The following is a 27575-nucleotide window of genomic DNA, read 5'->3' on the forward strand; positions in this document are numbered from 1 at the left end:
CCGGGCCCGCGGCTCAGGAGCATCCCTGCCCGCCGCGCACCGCTATCCGGGCGGGGCCGCGGTCCGCGCGCCCCCGACCCCTCCCGCGCCCCACCCCAGCCGCCGGGCCACGCCCAGGGGGGGTCGCAGCTCGCCGCCCCCGCCCGGCTCCCCTGCTCGGCGGGGCTGGGCGGCGCGCCGCCCGCAGCCCGGCCCGCCCCGCCCGCCCCGGGCAGCCTCCGCAGCCGGCCGCGGCCCGCGCCCCCCGCGCGCTGATTGGCTGGCGGCGGGGGGGGCGGACTCGCGGGTCAGGGCTGCAGAGGCGCCGGGCGCGGCGGGCGCGCAGCGCGGCCACGCAGACAGCGGCCGGGCGCCCGGGTCCGCGCCGCGCCCGCCACCATGTGCCCCCAGCTGTGGTTCCTCACCGACCGGCGCATCCGCGAGGACTACCCGCAGGTGCAGATCCTGCGCGCCCTGGGCCAGCGCTGCTCCGAGCAGGACGTGCGCTTCCGGGCGGTGTTCCTGGACCAGCTCGCCGTCACGGTCGTCGGCGGCCGCCTCGGTGAGCGGGCGGGGCGGGGGGCGGGGGGCTCCCCGGGCCTCCCAGCCCAGGTGTGTGGGCCCCGCCAGCCCGCCGCCGCCCGGACTCCTGGGCGGGAGAAGCCCCTCGCTCACCTTGATAGGCTCTGTCAGCCATCACTGTCTGCCCTGAGGCCAAGATCTGAGAAGGGGCAGAATGCACTTAGGAGACTTTGTTCTGTGAAAAGAAAAAAAAAAAAAAAGCACATTCATCTGAAACCGCCCTGGTGCCCCGAGAAAACCAAACCGCACCCCCCAGATCTGAAAATTTCGTTTCCATCCATACCCTGTCAATTTAGACTCTGAGGTTTAAGAAATCCAAACTAAATTTCCAAGTCGCTATTATGATGGATGTTTTGAAAACTTTTCCAGCAGTGTGTGTGTGTGTGTGTGTGTGTGTGTGTGTGTGTACACACACACACATACATCCGTCATCTTTCTGGTCCCAGCCCGCAACCTACATACGAGGGAGTCTGAGAAAGACTGGAGTCACCTCTGGAGTGTAAAATGGGAGAGGAGACCAGGGATGCCTTTTCTGTAACTCATCCTCCTCCCCGAAAGTGTTGAATCGTGATTCCAGAAAAGCCAACATTTCAGGTACACACCATTCTGATCTTACCCATCACTGCTGGGTAAACGTCCAAGAGACTTTTTTTTGGGGGGGGGGCGAGTAAGACATGGCTGTCCCCACTGACCCTTCCATCAAAGAGTTAAGTGTGTTTTTAGATATTCTTAATTATCCTCACTACAAGCCTCCTCCGACTAAGGAATTGTGACTTAGGAACCTCCCATTCACTGGCGTGGTGTTTGAATGCCTCCATCACTCCCCTAAGGTGTCCAGCCATGGGGGCGGGGGAGGGAGTGTCCAGGACTCAGAGAGAGGGTTTGGATTCAGTTCTGGGTGCATCTTGGGGTATTATTCCTATTATTCTGTCTATATCTGGTTAACTAGACACATCATTCTCCTCCCCCTTTGGCAAAAAAGGGATAAAAAAAATTTGAACAGTCTACTTACCAGTGAGATTTTGAACATGATCTATCTATCTCTAAATAAAATAGATCAGTTTTAGACCTTTCATCTCTAAGTTTGTCTAAACTCTTCCCATGTAATTTCAAATTGTCTAATCTGTTGGAGAAATATGCTTCAAACATTAAGTGTTTCATCTAAAGCACTGTCTTTCAAATGTAAAGGGTACCCTCTCTCTGTCCCTGATTTTCTAAAACTCTAGAACTGGATTCCTGTACAGCTTTGCTGTTAACAAGTGTCTTGGCTCTGTTTGGGGTGAGTCACTTTGTCTTTGAATCCCAAGCGAGCTTCTCATTTATGAAACTTAGAGCTGAGGATCCTCTAGCTTGAAGACTTCATGTTTCAGTATAACATTTTAAAAGGATAACCTGTTATATTTTGCTGATCTAAGTAGTGAATTCTCTTTTCCTTCCTCCCTCCCTCTCAGTCTCCCTCCCTCCCTCTCCTTTCTTTTATCCCCCTCCCCTCCCAGGATGAGTTATTTGATACTTTGCAAAGATGTCTAATATGTCTCTTTTTTTTTTAGAAACAGTAACCAAAATTTTACATCATGTTTGTTTTGCAGACCATCATGAAATCTGTAAAAGAGTAGGAAAATGTTTTCTGTAGCTAAAACCCCATTTTAAAGAATCAGTCCTGGGAAATGAGAAGATTAAATTCTAGTGCTCTGTAAAACATTTAAACCTTTGTTTAGCATCTTAAAATTGAATGGATTCATGTGTGAATTTCAGTCTATTCACAAAGAGTTCCTTATTTTTAACTACAAGAAAATCTACATGCAGCTATTTGCCTGATTGATTGATAAATTGAAGTTTTAATATTTTTTTTTTGTGGTACTGGGGTTCCTGAAAGCCCTTCTATCTCCGGGCTACACACCCAGACCTATTTTTATATTTTTATTTGGAAACAGGGTCTCTTAAGCCAGCGCACGTGCAGCTGGCTTCGAACCTGCTCGATCCTCCTGTCTCCGCCTCCCAAGCGCGGGGATTACAAGCGTGTGCCACCACACCCGGCTGAAGTTTTAATTTTTTGATAACTTATAAGTGGCCACACACAAGTCACAGCACATAAAACAAACCAATTATATCACCAAAGATGTCAAAAGATTTATTTGTTGTGGAAACAGATGAATGAAAACACAAGAAAGTGCCATGTGAAGGGCAACTGTGTGTGCATGGTGCTGTAATAGAGACTAGAATAGTGCTTTACACATAGTAGGTACTCAGTAAAATTTTTGAATGAATAATAATATGAGCTACAACTCCCAGTTTCTTCTACAGTCAAACATAGAAAACCCTTGCACAAGTATTCCCATAAAAAATTCCAGAATCCACTGACTTTGAAGTACAGAAATATATAGTTACAATGATACTGATGCTATTTCCCATTTGAGAATTAATAGAATATGAGAGCTGGGAAGGACTTTAAGATTATCCAATCTAATTCCTTCATTTTATGAAGAACTCAAGGCTCAAAGAGTTGTTGTGACTTTCTCAATGCTATCCAGCTAGTTAGCAAATCTAGTTAAAAACCCTAATCTCAAGCTGGAAATGGTGGTGCAGGCTTGTAATCCCAGTACTTGGGAGGCTGAGACAGGAGGATTGCAGGTTCAAGGCCAGCCTCAGCTACTTAGGCCCTCCACAACTTAGTGAGACCCTGTTTGAAAATAAAGAATGAGCCGGGCGTGGTGGCGCACGCTTGTAATCCCCGCGCTTGGGAGGCAGAGACAGGAGGATCGCACAGGTTCGAAGCCAGCCGCGTGCGCTGGCTTAGGAGACCCTGTTTCCAAATAAAAATGTAAAAATAGGTCTGGGAGTGTAGCCCGGAGGTAGAAGGGCTTCCAGGAACCCCAGTACCACCAAAAAAAAAAAAAAAAGAAAAAAAAAGAAAAAAAAAAAGAAAAAGAAAAGAAAAAAAAAGAAAATAAAGAATGAAAAAATAGGGCGGGGGGTGTAGCTCAGAGGTAGAATGCCTCTGAATTCAACCCCCAGTACCACACAGGAAAAAAAAGGGCTTGGGGGTTCAATCTCCAGAACTTCAAAACAAAATCCTAAACGTCAACTCCTAATACTCAGCCCACTGGTATGGATACGTGTGCTGTGATATCTACAACCTATAGTTATCTTTCTCAATAGATGTGGAGCTAAACTGAATTGAATTAAATTGAAATAAGACACGGACTTTGCACATAATTTTATAGTTTAGGAAATAAAGGCATCACCTTTCAAAGCCTTGATGTCGTCACTCCTTCCTCTGGCATTTATTTATTTATTTATTTATTTATTTATTTATTGCAGTACTGAAGATTGAACCCAGGGGCATATTACCCTCTGAGCTACATCCCAAGCCCGATTTTATTCTTTATTTTGAAACAGGGTATCACTAAGCTGCGGAGGGCCTCACTAAGAGGCTGAGGCTGATTGTGAACCTGGACTCTCCTGTCTCAGCCTCCCAAGCACTAGAATTACAAGTGTGCACCACCACACTCAGATTCCTCTGGCTTCTTTAGTGTAGGAGGATGATGAGGCCGGCTTGGGGGAGGCATGTAGGCAGTGCCTACAAAGTTGCAGTTAATGTAAACAACACTATACATTTAAACTGAAAATGCTATTCAAATGTAGGCTTCCTCGGTTATTATTTCTACTGTAGTAATCTACCCAACCCACCTTAGATTTAGATGGGGAGGCTACTGGTGAGAGGAAACTAAACAGAAGCAATCGTATAGAAACATCTTCACTCTCTGCTGGGCGTGGCACCATCAGAATGACATCCATCTCTATTTCCTTTTTAGAACCCACGAGTTCTTCATTCATTCAACAAATACTTATTCTTACCCTTAAAGAGTGAATGTGACTATCAGGCACATAAGTAAGAACAATAATAAGAGTAGCAAAATATATAGGGTGCTTTGTGCCACACATAGGTCTAGGTTCTTTTTACTTGCTAATGCTTACAAATGCCAGGAAGAGGCCCTGAACACAGTACTGACTGGGAGTTCGAGGCAACACTCAGTAACTCTAGTCTAAACACTTTCTGCCTCGCCTCCTCCGCCTGCCCTCAGCATCAGCCTACACTGACCTCACCAGGTCTCACGACTCCATTGGCCTTGCACACAGATCCCTCTGCCTCAGCTGCCCATCTCGTTCCTCCCATCTGGTGAAGCATCATTTATCCCTCAAACCCAGCACACGTTTTCATCTCTATAAAGTCTTTCTTGAGCCCCCTACCCTGTCCCCAGGGCGTCTTTCTCTTCCATCTGCTACCAAATAACACTTCCCATACCTTTAAAGATACCACTCGGCATATTTTATTGTAATTCGTCTAAAGTTTTTGGTACTGGGGATTGAATCCAGGGGTGCTCTACCTTTAAGATGCATCCCATCCCTTTTTATTTTTACTTTATTTTTATTTTTTGCAGTACTAAGGGGGGAGCCCAGGGCCATTCTACCTCCGAGCTACACTCCCAGCCCTATTTTTTAGTTTTTATTTTTGAAACAAGGTCTCAAAAATATAGTGAGTTGCAGAGGGCCTCACTAAGTAACTGAGGCTGGCGGCCTCCTCAGTGCCCCCAAATGATGGGATTACAAGCGTGCACCACCACGCCCGGCTTTTTATTTTTATTTTAAAACATAAAAGCATATCTATGCAGCACTCACTAAGCATATTGAAACAGTCTTGCTAAATTGCTGAGGGCCTCACTGTTGGAGAGGCTCACCTCAAACCTGCACTCAACTGATCTATTTACAAAGTTCTTAACCCTTTACCCCCTGAATAACTGGGGATTCTTCTAATGTATGCTCCATAACCAGTACATAGTAGGTCTCCAGTTAATGTTTGTTAGATGACTGGGTAAAGTGCCTTACAGGTCAATTTGAAGCGTATGAGACTTTTATTATAATTAGCTTCCGTGTTTGGGAGAGCACAGTTAGATATGTAAATATTTTTGTGATGAGCCATTATTTGATTTACTAGTGAGAATTAAATTTTTTATGTTTTGTTTTTGTTTCTTGACCACCCACAGGTCTGAATCATTAGCTGACTCTGGAAACTAGTCATAAACTCAGGGACAGATACCAGCACACATAAAATGAGTCTGACCTGGGAAATGAGGTTGTGTTACAGTTTTTCTCTTCAGAGCAGAATGATTCAGCATTTCTCCTCTTACTTTCAGAGCCAAAACCTTGATGGCCTGTGGCAATTTCTTTCTTTTGTGGGGGAATGAGGTTTGCTGAGGACTGAACCCAGGGTCCTGCATATGCGAGGCAAGTGCTATGCCACTGAGCTGTATCCCCATCCCCATATGGTAATTTCTAGGTCAAGCTCTTTAAATCAAATATACTGAGATCCTTTTGCTTCCTGGTAATAATGAGGTAAGAGTTCAAAGAGTTGGAGAGGGAGACTCTAAATTTCTATGAAGAAATAGCTTACCTTGGTCTGTCAGAAGACAATAGAAGGCTTCACAAAGAAAGGTTGGACTCCCATCTCTGCAAAAAGACACCAGCATGAAAGGGTACCACACTGACTTGTGCACAGAGTGCGACCTTTAACCTGTTCCTGCTGAGGCTTGTGCCTGACTCTTGTGGTCCAGGGACACTGCTGTACAGCACGGGTGGAAGGTCAGAATAGGGAACAGGTGGATGCATTTACTGCATATTTCCAAACCGATGTGAGCGCTGTGTGGATGTGCTTTGTCCCCGGGGTGCACATTTATATATCCATAGGCTGACCACAAGGACTGAGGATGGGGTGAATGTTTAGTTTATGATTTTTTTTTTTGGTGGTACTGGGGTTCCTGGAAGCCCTTCTACCTCCGGGCTATACTCCCAGATCTATTTTTTATACTTTTTTATTTGGAAACAGGGTCTCTTAAGCCAGCGCGGCTAGCTTTGAACTTGCGCGATCCTCCCGTCTCCGCCTCCCAAGTGCGGGGATTACAAGCGTGCACCACCACGCCCAGCGTTTTTTGTTTTTGTTTTTGTTTTTGGTGGTACTGAGGGTGGAACCCAGGGGCATTCTACCTCTGGGCTATACTCCCAGACCTTTTTTTTTATATTTTTCTTGGAAACAGGGTCTCACTAAGTTGCTGAGAGCCTCACTAAGTAGCTGAGGCTGGCTTCGAACCTGTGCGATCCTCCTGTCTCAGCCTCCCAAGCGCTGAGATTACAAGCGTGCGCCACCACGTCCAGCTCTAGTTTATGTTTTAACAGTAGTTTTAGGGCCTCATGAACGGTGTTGGAAAGATTTCTGGAGCCTGTGAATTGGGATCCTTCATAGATTTCAAAGCCCTACTCATAGCTAGCTACCTTGCCTCCTTCTTTCTTTCCTTCCTTTCTTTCTCTCTTTTTTTCCTTCCTTATTTTCTTTTTCCCTGGGAATTGAACCCAGGAGCATCCTACCTCCAAGCTACACCCCAGCCCTATTTTTTTATTCTTTATTTTGAAACAGGGTCTCCCTAAGTTGCAGAGGGCCTCACTAAGTAGCTAAGGCTGGCCACAAACCGTGATCCTCCTGTCTCAGCCTCCCAAGGACTGGGATTACAAGAGTGTACTACCACGCCTGGTTCGTTCTTTATATTTTTTATCTTGAAAAAGTATCTCACTAGGTTACTGAGAGCTCGTTATTGCTGAGGCTGGACTTGAGCCTGCAATCCTCCTGTCTCGGCCTCCCAAGTACTGGGATTACAGGCCTGTGCCACCAACCCCGCTCCTACTCACAGGTTTCTGAACCACCTGTTGCTGCTACCATAACACTTCCTCCAAATCTGTTAGGGTTGCCTGGTGGAGGGGTGTCAGGCCATGACTCTGAAGTGTCAGTGTCAGTGTCACCATCTACAGTTCCTTGTGTCTCTCCTTAGTAGAAGGGGGTCCACGGACACGTAGTTATGTCAGTGCCAGCCTTACCTCACGCCAGCCACCTTCCTGGCCACCTTGCCCCGAGAGAACTCACCTTAGTGAGGGTTTATATTGTTTTAATACAATTCTATAACATGGTCTAAAATTCTTAGTCTATTTTTATTTGATCTTTTGCTATTAAAAAGTAACTAAAGCCAGGCGTGGTGGTGCACGCTTGTAATCCCCGCGCTTGGGAGGCAGAGACAGGAGGATCGCGCAGGTTCGAAGCCAGCCACGTGCGCTGGCTTAGGAGACCCTGTTTCCAAATATAAAATGTAAAAATAGGTCTGGGAGTGTAGCCCGGAGGTAGAAGGGCTTCCAGGAACTCCAGTACCACAAAAAAAAAAAAAAAGGAACTAAAAAAAAAGAGTAACTCAAGGCTTTACTATGAGGAAGTGGCAAATTTAAATTACTGTGTGTTGAGAAACCAACAGGGATATTCCCGTAACTCTATTATTAATGCATTAATATGTGTCTTAATCTTCGCAGCAATCATATTCATTCATTCCATTCAACAAATATTTATTAAGCTTACATTCTGCCCGGCACTAAGGTAAGTTCTAGAGATATAATGGAGACTGAGAACAGATGTGGTTTTCACCCTCACTGTTATAATTTCTTTTATTCATCTATCCCTTCGGTCAACAAATATCCATTGACGGCCCTCAGTGTGTAAGGTGTTCTTCTAGGTGCTAGAGTAAAACAGCCAGAAATCTCTGCCTCTCAAGGAGATTACATCCTATATGGGTGAGACAGAATATAAATAAGGAAAGTAAAATACATAGTATATTACAAGCTAAAGGTGGGGCAGGAGAGCAGGGAAGAGGGATAGAACACTCTGGAGGAGGGGTACAGTTGCAATCTAGGATGACTGGGGTGGGTCTTCCCAACCATGATATTCCAGTAAATGTGAGGGAGATGGGGACGCACGCTGTGTAGATATCTGAGAGAGCAGTTCAGGCAGCGGGAATAGCAAGGCCAGCGTGGCAGAGCAGAGTGAGGAGCAGAGGTCCGAGGTGGGCGAGGAGGCGGTCAGATCTATCGGGCTTGCTGGTCATTGCAGGACCTTGGCTTGTAGTGTGGATGAGATGGGACCCAGCTGAGGGTTTTTTTTTTTTTCTGAAGATTTAAAGAAGTTTATTAAAAGATAGAAATACAGAAAATAGAAATACAGCCCCATGCCAAAATGGCATGAGGGGGTGACTCGAAATGAATACACCCAGCTGAGGGGTTTTGAGCAGAGGAATGATAACAATCTGCCTTATGGCTCACAAGGTCATTTTGACAACTGTGATGAGAACCGACTGGTGGGAGCCAGGCGGAAGCAAGGTCACTCGGGTGGTTATTGTGGTTGTTGGACTAGAATGATTTCTGGGAAGGAGGTGAAAAGTGACTGATTTTGGAGCATATTTGGAAGATAAAGTTGTCAGGATTTGCCTACTGGATCAGATATTGTGTGTGCAAGAAGAAGCAGTCAAGGAGGACCCCAGAGTGTTTGGAGCTGAGAAAATGGAAGAATAAAATGTGCCATTTGCTCATATAGAAAGGGTAAGAGGGGAGTAGGTTTGGGCAGGTGTCTTGGAAGCCAAGTAGAGAAAGTAGGTCAAGAAGGAAGAAGTGCGCCAAGTGTGCCAAATGTTTCTGGAGATCGTGTAAAACAAAAATTAACTTAGCAATGTCAGTTTAGCATTAGTATCTCTAATAAGAGCAATTCTAGTGAAATGATAGAGAACAGTAAATATATACAATCTTAGGGTGTGTGTGTGTGTGTGTGTGTGTGTGTGTCACTGGATATTGAACCCAAGGGCATTCTACCTCCAAGCTACACCCCCAGCCCTATTTTACTTGTGTTTTGAAACAGGGTCTCACTAGGTTGTTGAAACTCTTGTTACATTGGTAAGGTTGTCCTCGAACCTGTGAACCTCCTGTCTCAGCCTCCCAAGTACTGAGATTATAGGCATGCTTCACCAGGGCTAGCCACAGACTTAGGGATTTTATTGTAAAGGGAAGGTGAGAAATAGGATGAAAGCTCAAAGAGGAGGCAGGGAGATGCTTTTCTTAAAAAATGGAGAACTAGCCGGGCATGTTGGCACATGCTTGTAATCCCCATGCTTGAGAGGCTGAGACAGGAGGATAGCACAGGTTCAAAGCCAGCCTCAGCTACTTAGTGAGGCTCTCAGCAACCTAGTGAGACCCTGTTTCCAAATAAAATATAAAATAGGTCTGGGAGTATAGCCCGGAGGTAGAAAAGTCCCTGGGTTCCACCCTCAGTACCCAAAAAAATGGAGAACTAAGGGTTGGGGTGTAGCCTGGTGGAAGAATGTTTGCCTAGTATGCATGAGGTTCTGAGTTCCATCCCCAGCACTGGGAAAAAAAAATAATAATAGGAAAGAATGGAGAAATAATGCATGTTTGTATACTGGGGTTGATGATCAAGGTGAGAGGGAGAACCTGATAACGTAGGATAGAGAGGCATCTACTCCGTATGTTGGGTTTGGTCTGAGCTAGGAGTAAGAACAGACCAATCACGATAAGAACAAAAAAAGAAACCTGTATGTCACAGGTGCAGGTAGGTGGAGAGATGCAATGGCGGGGGCTTAGAATTTCTCTGCTGACTTCAGATTTTTTCTTTTTTGCATTGAAATAGAAAGAGTGAGAATCCAAAGGTAGGAAGAAGTAGGGAGGTTTCCAGGCAATGAGAAAGCGTGAACTAGGTTGAGGGCAACACAGTGGTCGCCTGGCAGCATTTTGCATATTGTTCTCCAGGTATGTTCCATTACAGAAGTATGGATGAAAAGGAGACAGAATTGGGTAATTCTGACCAGAGGAGTGGTTTAGCCAAGCAAGCAGTGGGTGCAGGGGGTTGAGGGCATGTACAAGGGAGTGATTCTAGAGCTCAACTATGGAGTTTAATAGGACAAGGAGGTGAAGCTATGTAGGGTTGAGGGAGAGTAAAAAGATGGGGAGATCCACACAGGTAATTCCCAGTGGGGGTCAAAGTATCGCTGGAGTTGGGTACCAGAGGAGGTAAGTTGGAAAGGTGAGAAGTAGTACTTGGAGACTGTAATTATGACAAGCGCACAGTCTAGAATGTACCTGGACGTGGTGGCCGAGGCGGGTTGCATCCTTAGGAGGTGGTCCAGGAGGTAGTCACTCACTGGATAACACACCATGCCTGTGCCCCATTCCATCCCCTATTCTCCTACCAATATTTCCTGAAATTAATACCCAAATAGGCTACTTGCATTTAAATCTGTGGTCTCGGGGTGTGCTTCTGGGGAACACAAACTAGCACTAGGGTGAGTCCATAGTAGGTTCTGAGTAAGACCCCTTGGAGCACCTAACTCCAGGAAAGGAGCTCACAGTACTTAGGAGTCCTGAACAAGCCGGGCGTGGTGGCCCACGCTTGTAATCCCAGCATTTAGGAGGCTGAGACCGGAGGATCGCGGTTCACAGACAGCCTCAGCTACTTAGTGAGGCCCTTTGCAACTCAGTGAGACCCTGTTTCAAAATAAAGAAGAGTCCTGGACATGGGAAAGATCTTCCCCAGTGAATCCCCAGTTTTTATGATAATGTATAAGTGAACCAAGAACAAAAGCTTCAAGGACACCCGGGGAATGAGTTGGGGTCCATTGATGACTTCCATCTGTGGATGGGGAGTGGTATGTCGAGTAGTCTAATGAGAGACAAGATGAGGGGAGAGGAGGATGGTCTGGAAGCTGCAAGAACAACTATCCCACTTCTGGGCTCATTAATCTGAGGTGAGAGGAAGAGAAAACAGACATAACTTGGAAGGGCCACTGGGAGGCAGTGTCAGTGGGGAGAGTGGGACTCAGTTTGACTCAGAAAAAAAAGGGAAGCTCACCCAGGAGGTTGAAGATAAAGGAATATACTGTCCATCTACTGGGTTGCAGAGGGCACAGTGGAGATGGGAAGGGGTTAGGAAAGGCAATGTCAGAACCATAGGGGTTTGGAAAACAGGGAAATGACAGGCTTCGAAGACTGGTGTCTTGGGTGGCTGATGTGAACAGGGAGAAAGGACTTGATGAGACTTGTCTTCATGGTTGCAAGAAAGTCATGCTGGTGAGGTGGTGGTGGTGGTGGTAGTGATGGTGATGGTGGTGGCGGTGGTGGTGGTAATGCTGGTGCTGGTAGTAATGGTAGTGCTGCTGGTGCTGGTGCTGGTGCTGGTGCTGGTGCTGGTGCTGGTGCTGCTGGTGGTGGTGGTAGAGGATGTGAGGCAGGAAAGTTTACCAAGTTCTGGGACCCTTCTATTTTACAAACAGACCCAGGGAGATTTTGTGTCTTGCCAAGCTACGTGACAGCAAAAAATTAAGTCAGAGCCCTGACTTGAATGCCAGCACTCCATGTAATTTGCCATTAACTGCCTTTCGGTTCATGTCACCTTGACCTCTCGAAATGTCTTTCCAAATATTACCTTCGCCCTGAGATATTTCTGGACTTGGTGCCTGTAAGATGCCATAACTTTGCTATCGGTGTGTTTCTGAGAGGTAGACATCATGTGCTCATTAGCCTTACACATTTTTCAGGGCCCCGAAGCCTTGGGAATCAACATCTTCTTTCCCAAAGCTTTCTCGGTCCTCTCCCGCAGGCAGAGGTAGTCATCCTGAGTGCTCCCTCTTCTTTGCTACATATGTGGCAGCCCTGAGCATGTTGCCTCTCTCCCTACCCCTGCCAGACAAGACCGACACTTATCTTAATACCTCAGCGCTCTGCCAGGGCATTAATGGTGTGTTCTCTTTCTTCTAAGATTCCAAGGACATTGTCTGATTCACTCACACTCCTCCATCCCCGTGCTCTAAAGATGGTGCCTGTTTCTTAGCCATCAGAGGCCTACCTGTGTCTCCTTGGCTCTTACCATTTGACTGGGTCCCACGCATAACCACCAGCTTCTGCACATCTGTCTGATGTCTTTCTCTGTTCCCAGGGGCCCACTCTGCCTACTCATGCAGGGCAAGCCTGTGGGGCCAGGGGATTAAAGCCATGCCCCAGGAGCAGGTCTCAATCAAAGGCAGAGTATATACAGGTATATACAGGTATATACAGATTCTAATTTGCTAGCTCCCTGGCTCCTCAGGTGGGATGACCGAGCCTATGTGTACAATCCTTTGCGGGACTCAGCTCCAGGAGGTGGCACTCACTTGATAACACACCCTGTGTGTGCCCCATTCCCTCCCCTATGCTCCTACCAGTGTTTCCTGAAATTAGCATGGAAATAGGCTGCTTGTACTTAAATAGTGGTCTCAGGGTGTGTTTCTGGGGAAACCCAAACTAGCACTGGGATGGGTCAAAGGTCTGTAGTAAGTAAATATTTGCTGAACAAACACATAAAACAAAAAAAGTGTTGAGTGACTAGATGAATGGATAAGCTATTTTTTTCTGAGTGGAGACTATTCACTGCTGGTAGACAGAACACCTGGTTCATCTTTGTATTCCTTCTCCATAGCGTGTCTGACTCACACCAACAGTTCAATAAAGGCTGAATTGAATTAAATAACCTCAAAAGAGTAGTTGGTGGGGGAGAAAGCGGCCACATAAACAACGGGGTTTTGGTGAGGCGGAGGTGAGATTTCTTTGGGCATTTGCTTTAAAAGCAAAGGAGCAGTGGGACAGTACCTACTCGGGAATAAAAATCACTTTGGAAGCAGAGCAGAAGGAAATGAGGGGCCAGCTGGAGAGTAGCCTGGGCCAGGCCATGTTTGGATGACACAGTTTCCTCAGGGCAGAGCAAGAAAATCCGTGGTGCTACGTGGGCCACCGTGTTTATCTAGGTGATCTTTCTGACACCTTTTAGAGCTTCACGAACAATCACAGTTATATGATTGTGCTTAATATAAAGGTCCTAATAGTGGGTAAATAGCTGGGCGAGGTGGCGCACTCACGCCTGTAATCCTAGTACTGGGGAGGTTGAGTGGGAGGATCTTAGGTTCAAGGCCAGCCTCAGCTGCTTAGTGATAACTTGTTTCAAAATAAAAATATGGCTAGGGGGGTGGGCTAGCTCAGAGGTATAAGTCCTGGGTTATACCTCTGTAACAGATTTAGGACTGGAGATTGAAGGAAAAAATCAGTAGGTAAGTGAGGGCCTCTCCACTCCCACACTGCAGCGCTCTGCTACTCGCTTCCTACGTGAAGTCTGTGGCAGCATCCGTGTGGAAGCCTTCTTTTGTGATGCCAAAGATGTCCATGTATGCACACACACAAGTGATGTCTGGGGGAGGCGGTGACCCCTGTATATCAGTTCTGTGTCAGTGCCAAGACATTTAAAGTCAAATCTCTTCCAATGATCCATATAGTAAGATGCCTTTAAATGAGATAATATATGTGAAATTTCTTGGCAAAGAACTGCAAATACTACAGATGCTCAATAAAAAATGCTAGATTAATTCAAATCTGAATCGCAGCACCTTTTATTAGCCAGGCTTCTACTTCCCTCTATTGGTATGAATGATTAAGAATGGCTATTTAGTTTTAGAGCACTACTTTCAAAAAATGATTTGCTTATTTCAAGCTAAAGCTATTCCTCTTCATTAAATACATTTTTTTGCTATTGCACATACAACAGCAAAAGTCTAGTTTTGTAGAATTTAATTTATTCTATTTATCATGATGTGTAGGCTATAAAAAGACTCAAATTTTACAAAAAGTTACTCTAGTTGTGTGTGTGTGTGTGTTACTAGAGATTGATCCTGGGGCATTCTGCCTCTAAAATGCACTCTCAGCCCTATGTATGTATGTATGTATGTATGTATGTATGTATATATGTATGTATGTATTTTGCAGAACTTGGCATTGAACCGAGGGGGTTTCTACCTCTGAGCTACACCCCCAATCCTATTTTCTTTTCTTTTCTTTTTTTTTTTTTTTGTACTAGGGATTAAACCCAGGGGCATTCTACATCTAAATTACACCCCCAGCTTCATTTTTTTATTTATTATTTTGAAACAGGGTCTCACTTAGTTGTGAGAGCCTCACCAAGTAGCTGAGGCTGTCCATGAATCCATGATCCTCCTGTCTTAGCCTCCCAAGTACAAGGGTGTGCTACCACGCAAGACTATTTTGTAGCAGAATTCTCACCAAGTTACCACTCACTGGCCTCAAACCTGCAATCCTCCTGTCTCAGCCTCCCCATGTACTGGGATTACAGGCATGGGTGGCCACACCCACTTATCATGTTTTTAAAACATTGAAATGTTTCTATATATGCTGGATGTGGTGGTGGTACACCTATAATCCCAGTACTTGGGAGGCGGAGACAGGAGGACCACAGGTTCGAGGATAGCCTTAGCAATGTAGCAAGGCTTTCAGCAACTTAAAAGACACTATTTCGAAATAAAAAATAAAAATGGCCAGGGCAGGGAGATGTAGCTCAGAGGTAGAATGGGTTCAACCCCTCCTGGTACCAAAAACAAAAATTGCAATATCAGTAGAGTATTCTAAAAGAAACCAGAACACAATTACCTATGAAAATAGATTATTTTTTTTTAAGTCAAATGGAAAAATATTGTCTTGGTTCCAAAAAGTTAATTTAGACTAGCTTTATTCTTGGTCCTTGTACTAACTAGTTTGGGGTTTGAGCTTCTTTCTGTTAAAGTCTTTTTTACCTATTTGGAGACAGAGTCATCGTTTTAGTTTTAGTTTTTGTTTTTTTGTGGGTCTGGGATGGAACTCAGAGGCATTTGACCTCAGAGCTACACCCCCCTGCCCTATTTTTTATTCTTTATTTTAAAACAGGGTCTCGCTAAGTTGCGGAGCTCCTCACTAAGTAGCTGAGGTTGTCGGTGAACCACGATCCTCTAGTCTCAGCCTCCCAGATGCGGGGATTACAAGTGTGCGCCACCACGCCTGGCTAGTTTTTTTTTTTAAGTCGTTTGAGTGTAAACATAGTAAATCTCAAGCCCAGTCTAGAAGTCTGGAGACCCCAACTATCCTGGAAGCAGCTTAGTTCCTTTGCCACCTCCGCATGTCACAGTGATGTCCAGTCACGTGAAATTCCTTGATATCTGAGGTCAGGAGCTGCTCACTGTTGAGGACTTTTCATCCGTTCACTGCAAGCAGGCAGAGCCCGCCGCCTCCTGCCGTGCAAACTGTAGGGATGTCCCCTTGGCTCCAAGCCTGCAGATTGCAGTGGGAATGTCAAGGGCCTTGGAAAGGTGATGTGTTAAGTAAGCTCTATCCTGCATTAAGCGCGTCAGGTCCTTTCTTGAGAGGAGACGGTAATGGGGAGAGACAGCGGAGACCACTTAAGTGCTTGAAGGTCTCAGCATTCACAGACAGGCTTACCGAGGGTCAGCCTTCAGCCCAGATTGTTCTCAGCCATGTGTGTTGCTGCTGCTGCTACTGCTGCTTCTGCTCCCGTGGAAGCAGCCCTGGTCTACAAAAAGTCCCATTCTAGAAACGTGGTGGAGAAGGCAAGGGGACGGACCAGGTGCAAGTGAAGATGCCAGAGCAAGACTAGAGCTGAGCCGGGCGTGGGGGTGCACGCTGTAATCCCAGCATTTGGGAGGCTGAGACCCGAGAGTCGCAGTGCGCGGCCAGCCTCAGCTACTTAGCGGGGACCTCCGCAACTCAGTGAGACCCTGTTTCAAAATAAAGAATAAAAAATAGGGCTGGGGTGTAGCTGGGAGGTAGAATGCCCTTGGGTTCCATCCCCAGTACCTCAAAATAAATAAATAAATAAATAAAAGGTTAGAACTGTGCCAGTGGGCAAGGAATGCAGTCATCCCTAGTAACTTCAGGAGATTGTTCCGGGACTCCATTCCTCAGAGCAGAATTCAGTGATCCACAGGCCTTTGTATAAAATAATGTAGTATTTTCATACAGTCCATGCACATCCTCCTGTATGCTATGTATATATTCATTCTTGTAGTACTTGGGATCAAACCTGGGGGGCATTCTGCCTCTGAGCTATACCCCTAGCCCTATTTTATTTTTTATTTGGAAATAGAGTCTCACTAAGTTGCTGAAGATCTAAGTTATTGAGGATGGCCGTGAACCTGTGACCCTCCTGTCTCAGCCTCCCAAGTACTAGGATTAATACATGTACTAGTACTGGTGTCACCATGCCCAGCCTTCCTGTATACTTTAAATCTAAGATTACTTATGATACCCAATGCAATGTAAATGCTGTGTGAGTAGTCCTGGGGTGTGTGTGTGTGTGTGTGTGTGTGTGTGTGTGTGTGTGTGTGTGTGTTTGTGACTGGGGATTGAACCTAGGGCCTTGTACTTGCTAGGCAAGTGGTTTACCACTGAACTACACCCCAGCCCTGTAGATAGTTATTATACTGTATTGTTTAGTATGGAATAGTGACAAGGGAAAAAAAAGTACATGCTCAGCACAGATGCAAATTTATTTTCTCCAATACTTCATACACACGATTGGTTGCATGGATATGGAGGATCAGCAGAATTAAGTTACTAGATGGACCCTAAACCCATCAGGTCTGCACAGGGCCGGATGGCAGCACAGAGTTAGACCCCATGTCTGTCTAACTGCTTACTAGAACCTTTCCAACTCCACTTTAACCCATTCCATTCTTCATTTGTTAAAGGCTACAGTTGGAATGAGCCAGGCCCAAAGATATACCTTTGGAGAAGAGAGATGAAGTCCTGGTAAGACTTCCTAGGTCTGTGTGAATCTGCTTGTTGAGGCTGAGCTGTCTCTGTGCACTTGTGGTGGTATTTTCTGAAGTGGATTGGATTCTTTTCTTCCCTTGTAGAAGTCTGTCTGTCTGTCTGTCTGTCTTTCTGTGGCCTCCTGTCGGGATTTGAAAGCTGGACGCTTTTGCTGCTCCTTGCTTCTCCAGGTCATGTTGCTGTTGCAAAACCGTTTTTCTCATTAGGTGGTAAAAATGTCATAAATTGCCCCACCTTGCTTGGTAGAATGTCTGTGTAATTATAATGCCCACGCCTTGCATCTGTATAGCATTTTCTGGTTTTCAAAGCATTTTTGTGCATATTAACTCACTGTGTACTGCTGTCCTGGATGTTCTGTATTTATCTAACTATTTTCATCAGCTTGGGTACTTTTCTTTCTTCCACAAATTTTGAGGGTAATGTACAGGCTTCACTCCCTCCCCCTTTCATGTTGTTTTCCCCAAGGGCCATAAATTGCAAAGGGATTTTTCCAACAACAGTAAAAGTATATATAAATGATACTTTTTTCTGATGGCAAAGTGAAGACACCCTGGATGCTCTTTATAAATCATCCCTGATGATCCCACTTTCTGGGGCCCACACTATCAGCAGGCATACTGAAAATAATTGATTTGAATAATTACACTCCTGCACCCTGCCTTTTTAAATTAATGAAACGTCTCGTAGAAGTGCATAAGTTACATCCATATAGTAGTTTTGTGGATGTTTTTGTTTTGCTTTTGTGCTTAGTACTTATTTCCCCCACCATTCCTCCTCCCCCTCCTCCCCCTCCCCCTCCTCCTCCTCCTCCTCCTCCTCCTCCTCCCCCTCCTCCTCCTCCTCCTCCTCCTCCTTATTTTCTTCTTCTTTTTCAGCTTAGAGCTCTGATGTTAATTGTTCATCCCGGATGGAGAAATTGTAACTTCACTAGCACTTTTGTCTTCTCAGAATTACATGGTCTTCCTGTGGATCAGTTTCAAAATAGAAAATGTTTTAAGTCAAAGCCTATAAGGTGGTTCTGTAAAGTGTGTTATAAAGGTTTTTTTTTTTTTAAAAAAAAAAACATTTGGAAACTCCTTTAATGTTCATTAAGGCAGACCAAGGAATGCCTTGAACTCACTTCCCTTGCCCATCCATCTCATATTCTGTCACCATCTTCTGTCCCCTGGTGCTGGGGTCAGACTGTAGGGTGTCAGGAATACGAGCACTGAGCAGGTTGCAGGGGCCCCTCTGGCCCTTGAGTACCCTCTGAACCACCCCGAGACCAGTGAGCCTTGGCTCATTCCATTCCAGAGGAGAAGAGTAGCCTCTTCCTCCATTTTTTTTTTTTTTTTTTTTGGTTAGCCCAAACATACCTCCTTGTAGTTTCTGTTTAGTTTAATAAACTTTGTGTGTCTCCCATGAATCAGATACTGTTCTAGGGACTGGTTTCAGCAGAGAATAAAGACAAAATAATGCGTTTAAAGTTAGCTCTGTCTCCTGGAGTCATCAAAGATAAGCCAGATAGCCAGGTGTGGTGGTGCATGCCTGTAATCCCAGCACTTGGGAGGCTGAGTCAGGAGGATTGCAGGTTCAAGGCCAGCCTCAGCAACTTAGCAAGACCCTATTTCAAAAATGAAAAGTAAGAGCCAGGCATAGTGGTGCATGCCTACAATCCCAGTACTTGGGAGACTGAGACAGGAGGATACCAGGTTAGAGAACAGCCTCAATAAGTAGTGAGAATCTTATCAACCTAGTAAGACCCTGTTTCAAAAAAATATGTATAGGGCTGGGTATGTAGCTTGGAGGTAGCATACACCTGGGTTCATTCACACACACACACACACACACACACACACACACACACACACACAGCCATTTAATTCTTCTGCACAGAAGTCCTTCAGTAACTTGAAGGCTGTGTTCAGGTTCTTCTGAGTCTTTACATCAAGATAATACTCCCAGTTAACCCAGTTTAATACAGCTTCAGGTCTTTCATCTGAATCTGTTGCTGTATCTTTTGATGAATATTATTTAACATTGAATATTGAATTTGATATTTGCTACATATTGAATTAATAAACTGATTTTTAGGTTTATTTTTATTATAAAGGTAATATGCACTTGGAGGAATTCTGAGAAATACAGATAAGTATAAGATATAAAGAAGAAATTACCTATATTCCTATTGCCCACAATATTGTTAAGATGTTGACATATTTCCTTCTAGCCTTTTCCAACTGTGTCTGTTTACATAGCTGAGATCATAATGCATCATTTATAATTGTGTATCCTATTTTCCACTTAACATTGATGTTTCTATTTGATAAATAACAGTATATCCACAAAAGTCACTTAAATGGTTACATAATGTTCCAGCCAAGTAGACTTCCTTAAGGTTAAGTCATAGAGGAGCCATAGGGCTTCCTGACTGGGCTACACTTTTGCCTTTTCAGTAAGTCTCCAGCCTCCTAAGCAGGACTAGAAACGCTTTGAGCATTTCTAGTACTATATGGAAGGAAGGTGCTGGACCATATGCCTCTTATGGATTCTTCTAACTTGGGATATTCTTGATGTGCTGCTCCCCTCGTCCCCGCCTTTCTCTTTATTTCCTTTGTATTTCCTCTTTATCGTGTGCTGAACATTGGTTTGTTTGGCGAATAGGATTGACTAAAGAGTTTTCTTGTGGCATGCACCAGGGCACCCAGGTGGCCATTTTTGAGGCTCTGCTTTGCCGGTTCAGTCTCACCGAGTGTCTTGGAAACAGCTCCTTGGGTGGACTGACCCGCAGCAAGCATGGAGCTCACTTTGGTCCTTGGATTGCAGGCCTCCAGCTGAATCAGAAGCCCCTCACTACCTTCCCGGACGTGGTGGTTGTGCGGGTGTCCACGCCCTCCATGCAGTCAGACAGCGACATCACTGTCCTGAGGCACCTGGAGAAGCTGGGCTGCCGTTTGGTCAACCGCCCACAGAGCATCTTAAACTGCATCAACAAGTTCTGGACATTCCAAGAGCTAGCTGGACATGGAGTGCCCATGCCAGACACCTTCTCCTATGGTGAGTTGCCTTGAAATACAGTTGGAACTGATCTTTCCAACCCGTCTTCCTGTGCTTTCTCTCCCCAGGAAGTAGCTTCATTGCTATTTCCAGCAGCTCTCATTGCTTTCCAGCCCAAGTCTGTTCACTTTCAGTGAATCGACATCTTGAGTCTATCCTGGCCATTCCCTCCGTCCAAAATGCTTTAGCTTCTTTCTGTGTGCAAGTCACTCACTAAATATGTGTCTGTGCGCGCCGTGAGCCGGCTGCCTGTGAAGCTGTAGGCTGTGGCATTAAGCAAGAGTCCTGCACCTGGGCCACCCCCAGTCCTCCAGAGGCAGAAGACAAGAACACAGGCAAGTTCCATGCAGCGCTGTCGGTGTCCTGGTGAGTTAGCGTCCCTGGGTACAGGAATCCACTCATAGGGGAGCTCCCAGTGCAGTTTAGAAGGCATTGAGGGATGCTTCCTAAAAGGGATCATATTCAACGAAGCCAACGTTATTCTGCTAACAAAGAATGTTTCTACAGGGAGCAGAATGAAGAGAGACCTAGAGGTGAGAGAGAGCATGGCCTCTTGGTCATATTGAGAGTAGTTTGTAGGACATTAAGAAAGGCAGAGTTGAGATGTAAGATTTGAAAGATAAGAAGTGCCATCTTAAGCATTTGAACAAGACAGGGTTCGTCCAGGACTAACATGAAGTTGCCAGAGAACTGTGAGGGAGGTGGCCTGATCAGAGTCACAGTGCAGAAGATCACTGTGGCTCTTCTGTGGAGGAGAGATTGGACAGAGCAGAGACGAGACAGAACACGTAGCGGTAGGATTTTTACATAATCCATGTGAACAGTGGTGGTCTAAACTCATCATAAAAATGAAAATAAGTGAACAGATTCAGGCATTATGAAGGAGATAGAAATAATTGGACATGATGACTGGATGGATATGAGGTGTACGGAGAGAAATCAAGGGTAACTAGTTTCTGGTTTTGGCAGCCAAATATGAACACAAAAGTTCAGAGATTAGACACATGGGAAGGGAAAAGCACATTGGTGGTTAGGTGATAGGCAGTTATGAGGGAGAGAGGATTTCAGTTGAGACATTTCTGTTTGAGAGGTCTATGCTGTGTGCAAGTAAAAAATATCCAGTAGGTCCTGGATAAACAGATCTGGAGCTCCTGGAAGAAGTGTAGACTAGGAAGGGATTTGGAAACCTTTGTTATGTCAAGTGAAGTCATAGACTGCGTGAGAATATATAGAATTAAAAGAATAGAGGTCAAACTATAAGCTTAAAGGAGCTAACGCAATACATTTTTGTGTTTTGTATATTTGAGCACAATAAAAATAAAATTAAAAAGAGGGAATCCTTTAGAGAGTGAGTAAAAAAAAAAAAAGAGTAACCTATAAATAAAACAAAGTAGGAGCAACTTGGAAGGTGAGAAAAGAAAGAGAGGTCACAGACACCAAGAGGATTCCAAGAGGGATGGTAGAATCAGAAGTGCTGCCTGATTTCTCCTTTTCTTTCTTTCTTTCTTTCTTTCTTTCTTTCTTTCTGTACTGGGGGTGGAACCCAGGGGCTTTTCTACCTCCAGGCCAACCATACTCCCAGACCTATTTTATATTTTACTTGGAAACAGGGTCTCACTAAGTTGCTGAGAGCCTCACTAAGTAGCTGAGGCTGGTTTCGAACCCGTGTGATCCTCCTGTCTCAGCCTCCCAAGCGCGGGGATTACAAGCATGCGCCACCATGCCCGGCATCCCAGACCTATTTTATATTTTACTTGGAAACAACTTCTCACTAAGTTGCTGAGAGCCTCACTAAGTAGCTGAGGCTGGCTTTGAACCTGCACGGTCCTCCTGTCTCAGCCTCCCAAGCGCGGGGATTACAAGCGTGCGCCACCACGCCGGGCTAAGAAGTGCTGTGTGATTTCTAAAGGACCAGTAAGCGCTGAGATAGGTGTGTTGGTTTCAGCAACAGGGTTACTACACCTTCAGTTTAGCAATGGGGAATTAAGCTGGATGGTCAGGGATGAGGAGCTGAAGGGGAGGCGAGGCACTGGAAGCCATGGGCTTCTCCCACTCCTTCAAGTAGCTCGGTGGTAGGACTGCAGAGTCGACAGGTGAGGGCTGGCGCAGGTCCAAGGAACAGAGACATGTGCTTCGATGGGAGAGAACTGAGAATGTTCAAAATGTTGATGAAATTAGAACCAAGAGGTTGAAGGTACAAACAGAAAGGGAACACCTCCCCGAGGAGGTGACGGGGAAAAGTATCCAAAGCACAAGGGGAGGATGTGGAAGAGGAAGAAGAGCCCTCTCTCGGCACATGGCTAGGGAAGGGGAAGTGGATGGCTAGAAAGAAAATAAGTTTATCAGTGGGGTGTTAGAGGGTTAGGAGGTGTGTGTGTGTGTGTGTGTGTGTGTGTGTGTGTGTGTGTGTTGCTGAGCATTGAACCCTGGGGCATTTTTTGACACATTGATTATTTTTATTCTGAGATTGGATTAATTTATTTTAATTTTTTGTAGTCTTTTAAAAGTTTCTTTTTTAAACTTATTTTTATTGGTGCATTGTAATCATATATCACATTGGGATACAAGACTTGAGAGGATATACAAGCACACATCATCCAATTAGCCCTCATCCAGCCCCCAGCCCATTCCCTTCCCCTCCCTCAATCCCATGCTTGTTTGGTGATTAACTTTGATACATTTGTTTATGTACCTCCTGTGTTTTAAAGAGGCTCCATCCTCCCCTATTCCATACCCTCTGACTGGTCACCTTAATTGCTTCACTATAGGGCCCTTTCTATAGCTCGACCTCTTCCTGTTGCCCTTTTCCTCCTAGTTTTTGCTGATTAGGGGAGCATCTGGTTTTTATTTTCTGTGATATTTCTCCGTGCATGCCGCGTTGCAAGTACCGATCCCACCCTTGATGGCCCCAGTAGTGGCCTGGCTACCCGGTGGACTGATCCAGACCCTGCTGGCTCAAGCAGTGGCCTTGCCTCATGGGAGGCCCCGATTCTGGCCTCGCTGGCCACCCTGGGGCATTTTAATTCTGAGCTTCACCCCCCCCCCAGCTCTATTTTATTTTGAAACAAGATCTCACAAAGTTGCTGAGAGCCTTGATAAATTGCTGAGGCTGGCTGCAAACCTGCAATCCTCTTCAGCCACCCAAGTACTGGGATTGCATGCATGTGCCACCACACCTTGTAGGAGTTCCCATCTTATAAAACATTTTCTTCAGAAAGATTCCCCCTGTTTCCCTACACTGCCTCCTCATTAAAAAAAAAAAAAAGACATTAGTACTTTTGTAAACAAGATGGGTCTTATTAATGCTTGAAAGTGGCCACATGGCCCACTCCATGGCATGATGGTTTGCTCCTTCAAGGCCAGCAAAAAAAAATCTCTGAAGCTTCACTTTTTTTTCCATTTTTTTTAAATACCAAGGATTGAAGCTAGGCGTGGTGGCTCATGCTTGTAATCCCAGCGCTTGGGAGGCTGAGACAGGAGTATTGCACAGGTTCGAAGCCAGCCTCAGCTACCTGTGAGGCTCTCAGAAACTTCGTGAGACCCTGTTTCCAAATAAATAATATAAAAATAGGTCTGGAAGTATAGCCTGGAGGTAGAAAGCCTCTGGGTTCTACCTCCATTACCACACACACACACACAAATGTAAACACCAAGGATTGAATCCAGGGCCATTCTACCTTTGAGCTACATCCTCAGATATATTTGATTTTTTTTTTTTTTTTAATTTGGAAACAGAGTCTTGCTAAGTTGCTGAGGGCCATGCTAAGTTGCTTAGGCTGGCTTGGAACCGGTGATCCTCTTTCTCAAGGACTGGGATTATAGGCAGTGGGTACCACCACACCTGGCTTTACCTTTTTTTTTTAATGGGTTTACCTGAATAGGTCAGGCCTATAAGGGATTGTCTCCTTTTTGATGAACTCAAAATCAGTGGATTATTAATGAAATCACAACAGTAATGTCCCATCATATTCACTGGTCTCTCCTGCCTTCAAGAAAGGGGATTCTAGCCAGGCGTGGTGGCGCACGCTTTTAATCTCTGTGCTTGGGAGAATGAGACAGAGGATCACACAGGTTCAAAGCCAGCCTCAGGTACTTAGTGAAGCTCTCAGCAACTTAGTGAGTCCCTGTTTCCAAATAAAAATATAAAATAGGTCTGGGAATATAGCCTGGAGGTAGAAAGCCCCTAAGTTCCACCCACAGTACCACCAAAAGAAAAGAAAAGAAAGAAAGAAAAGAAAAGAAAAGAAAAGGAAGGGGGTTCTAAGGCCAGGCGTGGTGGCGCACGCTTGTAATCCCAGCATTCAGGACGCAGAGACCGGAGAGGATCACGGTTGGCAGATAGCCTCAGCTACTTAGCAAGACCCTTCGCAACCCAGTGAAACCTGGTTTCAAAAATAAAAAGACTAGCCAAGCATGATGGCACATGCTTGTAATCCCCGCGCTTGGGAGGCAGAGACAGGAGGATCACGCAGGTTCGAAGCCAGCCAGCCGCGCTGGCTTAGGAGACCCTGTTTCCAAAAATAAAAAATAGGTCTGGGAGTGGGGCCCGGAGGTAGAAGGGCTTCCAGGAACCCCAGTACCACCGCCAAAAAATAAATAAATAAATAAATAAAATAAAATAAAAAGACTAGGCCGGGCGTGGTGGCGCACACTTGTAATCCCCGCGCTTGGGAGGCTGAGACAGGAGGATCGCATGGGTTCGAAGCCAGCCTCAGCTACTTAGTGAGGCTCTCAGCAACTTAGTGAGACCCTGTTTCCAAATAAAATATATATAAAAAAAGGTCTGGGAGTATAGCCCGGAGGTAGAAAGCCTCTGGGTTCTACCCCCATTACCACCAAAATAAATAAATAAATAAATAAATAAATAAATAGACTAAAAAATAGGGCTGGGAGTATAGCTGGGAGGTACAATGTCCCTGGGTTCCACCTCCAATACTGAAAAAAAAATAAAGAGTATTCTTCGATTCAAGCGGAGACCTTGGGGGCCATCCTGGAATTCTGTCTTCCACAGCCATTGTGAAGAGAAAGCCACCGACTGTCGATGTCATGAGGATGTCGGGAACTGGAGCATGGGCAGCTGTTACCACCTAGAGGTGCTTGATAAATGTTGGCTTCCTTACCTCACCTTTTACATGACAGGTGCATAATGAACATCTGTTGAACTCAGTGGGTTTGAATCGCTTTCATCAGAGGGACCTAGGCCTGGTGAGAATTTCCCCCGAGAGGGCAGCGCCCAGCTGACTGCTGCCTGACCATCAGCCTTACCTTCTCTGATTCTTACCTTTTCTTAACAGGTGGGCATGAGGACTTTTCAAAAATGATTGATGAAGCTGAGCCCCTGGGTTACCCGGTCGTGGTGAAAAGCACACGAGGCCACCAGGGTGAGTGCCTTCCTCTGGGGTCGCTGGACACTCAGTCCACGGGCTCTGCTTGAGGGGCTCGCAGTGCGGCCGTCTCTGTTCCTTTCGCTCAGGCCCCTCTGTGCTTCTGTTAGACCCTTCTCACCTCTCCTTAGACTCCTGCCTTGACTGGTGGTTTCTTAACTCCACTGCCAGCACGTCCTCTGTTTTTTATTTGGAGTAATTTGTCTGAAATATAGATCCGTTCTTTCATTTTCTTGCTGAATAACCATCCCTGGCCCTGGGTTCCTTGCTAGACAAAGTCCAAAACCTCACCTAAGGCCCCGTGCAGACGGCCTCAACCTTCCTTCAAAGCCTTCTCTGGCCACATGAACCCTCCACAATCTACCCTGACTGCCTGCCACGCACCACGTAGACTGCGCGCCTTCCTCTCCATAACCCCTCCTCCTCGCTGTGCTGGGAGTGCCATCTTCTTCTGTCCAGCTGGCGAGCTTCTGCCCATCCAACCAACCAACTCTCTCTCTCTCTCTCTCTCTCTCTCTCTCTCTCTCTCTCTCTCTCTCTCTCTCTCTCTTTCTCTCTTTTCTTTGGGGGTAATGGGGATGAAACCCCAAGGCATTCTAGCTCTAAGCCACACCTCCAGCCTTATATTTTATTCTTTTTTTTTTTTTTTTTTGGAAACAGGATCTCACCGAGTTGCAAAGGGGCCTCACTAAGTACTGAGGCTGGCTGTGAACTGCAAGCCTCCTGTCTCAGCCTCCCCAATGCTGAGATTACAAAGCGTGCATCACATGTCTAGTTTGCCCTTCTTGTTGTTGTTGTTGTTGTTTTTCTTTCTTTCTTTTTTTTTTTTTCTGTACTGGGGATGGAATCCAGGGGCATTCTACCTCCAAACTACACCTCTAGCCCTACTGTTTTTATTATTATTATTCTTTATTTTGAAACAGGTTCTCACTGAGTTGCAAAGGGCCTCACTAAGTAGCTGAGGCCGTCCAGGAACTGCAATCCTCCCATCTCAGCTTCCCAAATGCTGAGATTACAAGCGTGCACCGCCACGCCCAGCTTACCCATCCTTGTGTGTGTGTGTGTGTGTGTGTGTGTGTGTGTGTGTGTGTGTGTGTTACTGGTGGTGGGACTCGGGAGTCTTCTACCTTCAGGCTACAGTCCCAGACCTATTTTCTACTTTATTTGGAAACAGGGTCTTGCTAAGTTGCTGAGAGCCTCACTACAAAGCTGAGGTTGGCTTTGAACCTGAGCTATACTCCTGCCTCAGCCTCCCAAGCACAGGGATTACAAGTGTGCGCCACCACACTTGGCTTGCCCATCCTTTTTAAGGCCAGCTCCCAATGGCATTTTTTCATAAGCAACATCCCAGACTCCCTCCCTCTCAAAGAAAATTTTATTTATGTGTGTGTGTGTGTGTGTGTGTGTGTGTGTGTGTGTGTCTGTGTATGTCAGAGAGAGAGACAGAGACAGAGAGAGAGAGAGAGAGAGAGAGACAGACAGACAGACAGACAGACACGGGGGGTATCCTATGGATTGAACCTAAGGGCAATCTACCTCAAGCTATATCCCAAGCACTATTTTTATTTTTATATTGAAACAGGGCCTCGCAAAGTTGATAAAAATTTTACTCCTTATGCTGGGCGTGGTGGTGCACGCTTATAATCCCAGCGCTTGGGAGGTTGAGACAGGAGGATAGCACAGGTTTGAAGCCAGCCTCAGCTTTTTAGTGAGGCTCCCAGCAACCTAGTGAGACCCTGTTTACAAATAAAATATAAAATAGGTCTGGGAGTATAACCTGAAGGTTGAAAGCCCCTGGGTTCCACCCCAAGTATCACCAAAATATAAATAAATAAATAAATAAATAAATAAATGTTTAAAATAGGGCTGGGAGTATAGCCCGAAGGTAGAAAAGCCCCTGAGTTCCACCCCCAGTACCACAAAAACTCACTCCTTGCTGAGGCAGCCCTCGAACCTGCGACTCTCCTGTCTCCCCTCCCAAGTCCTGGCATTACAAGCATGTATCACCATGCCCAGCTCTCATAG

General features: G+C 45.6%; 1 protein-coding gene across 1 annotated transcript in view; it reads left to right on the forward strand.

Annotated features, from left to right (window-relative positions):
* Positions 1-378: 378 nt before the first annotated feature.
* The window catches only part of RIMKLA (ribosomal modification protein rimK like family member A), a gene marked incomplete at both ends in the record, with an annotated part of 36581 nt that continues 9384 nt past the window's right edge, over positions 379-27575 (forward strand). Inside the window, 3 exons of the mRNA XM_080690612.1 lie at positions 379-541; positions 19936-20166; positions 25461-25547. Coding sequence (XP_080546738.1) covers positions 379-541; positions 19936-20166; positions 25461-25547 — 481 coding nt within the window. The remainder of the gene's footprint in view (positions 542-19935; positions 20167-25460; positions 25548-27575) is intronic.

Source organism: Muscardinus avellanarius (assembly GCF_963383645.1).
Source record: "Muscardinus avellanarius genome assembly, chromosome: 3".
In the NCBI taxonomy this organism is placed as follows: Eukaryota; Metazoa; Chordata; class Mammalia; order Rodentia; family Gliridae; genus Muscardinus; species Muscardinus avellanarius.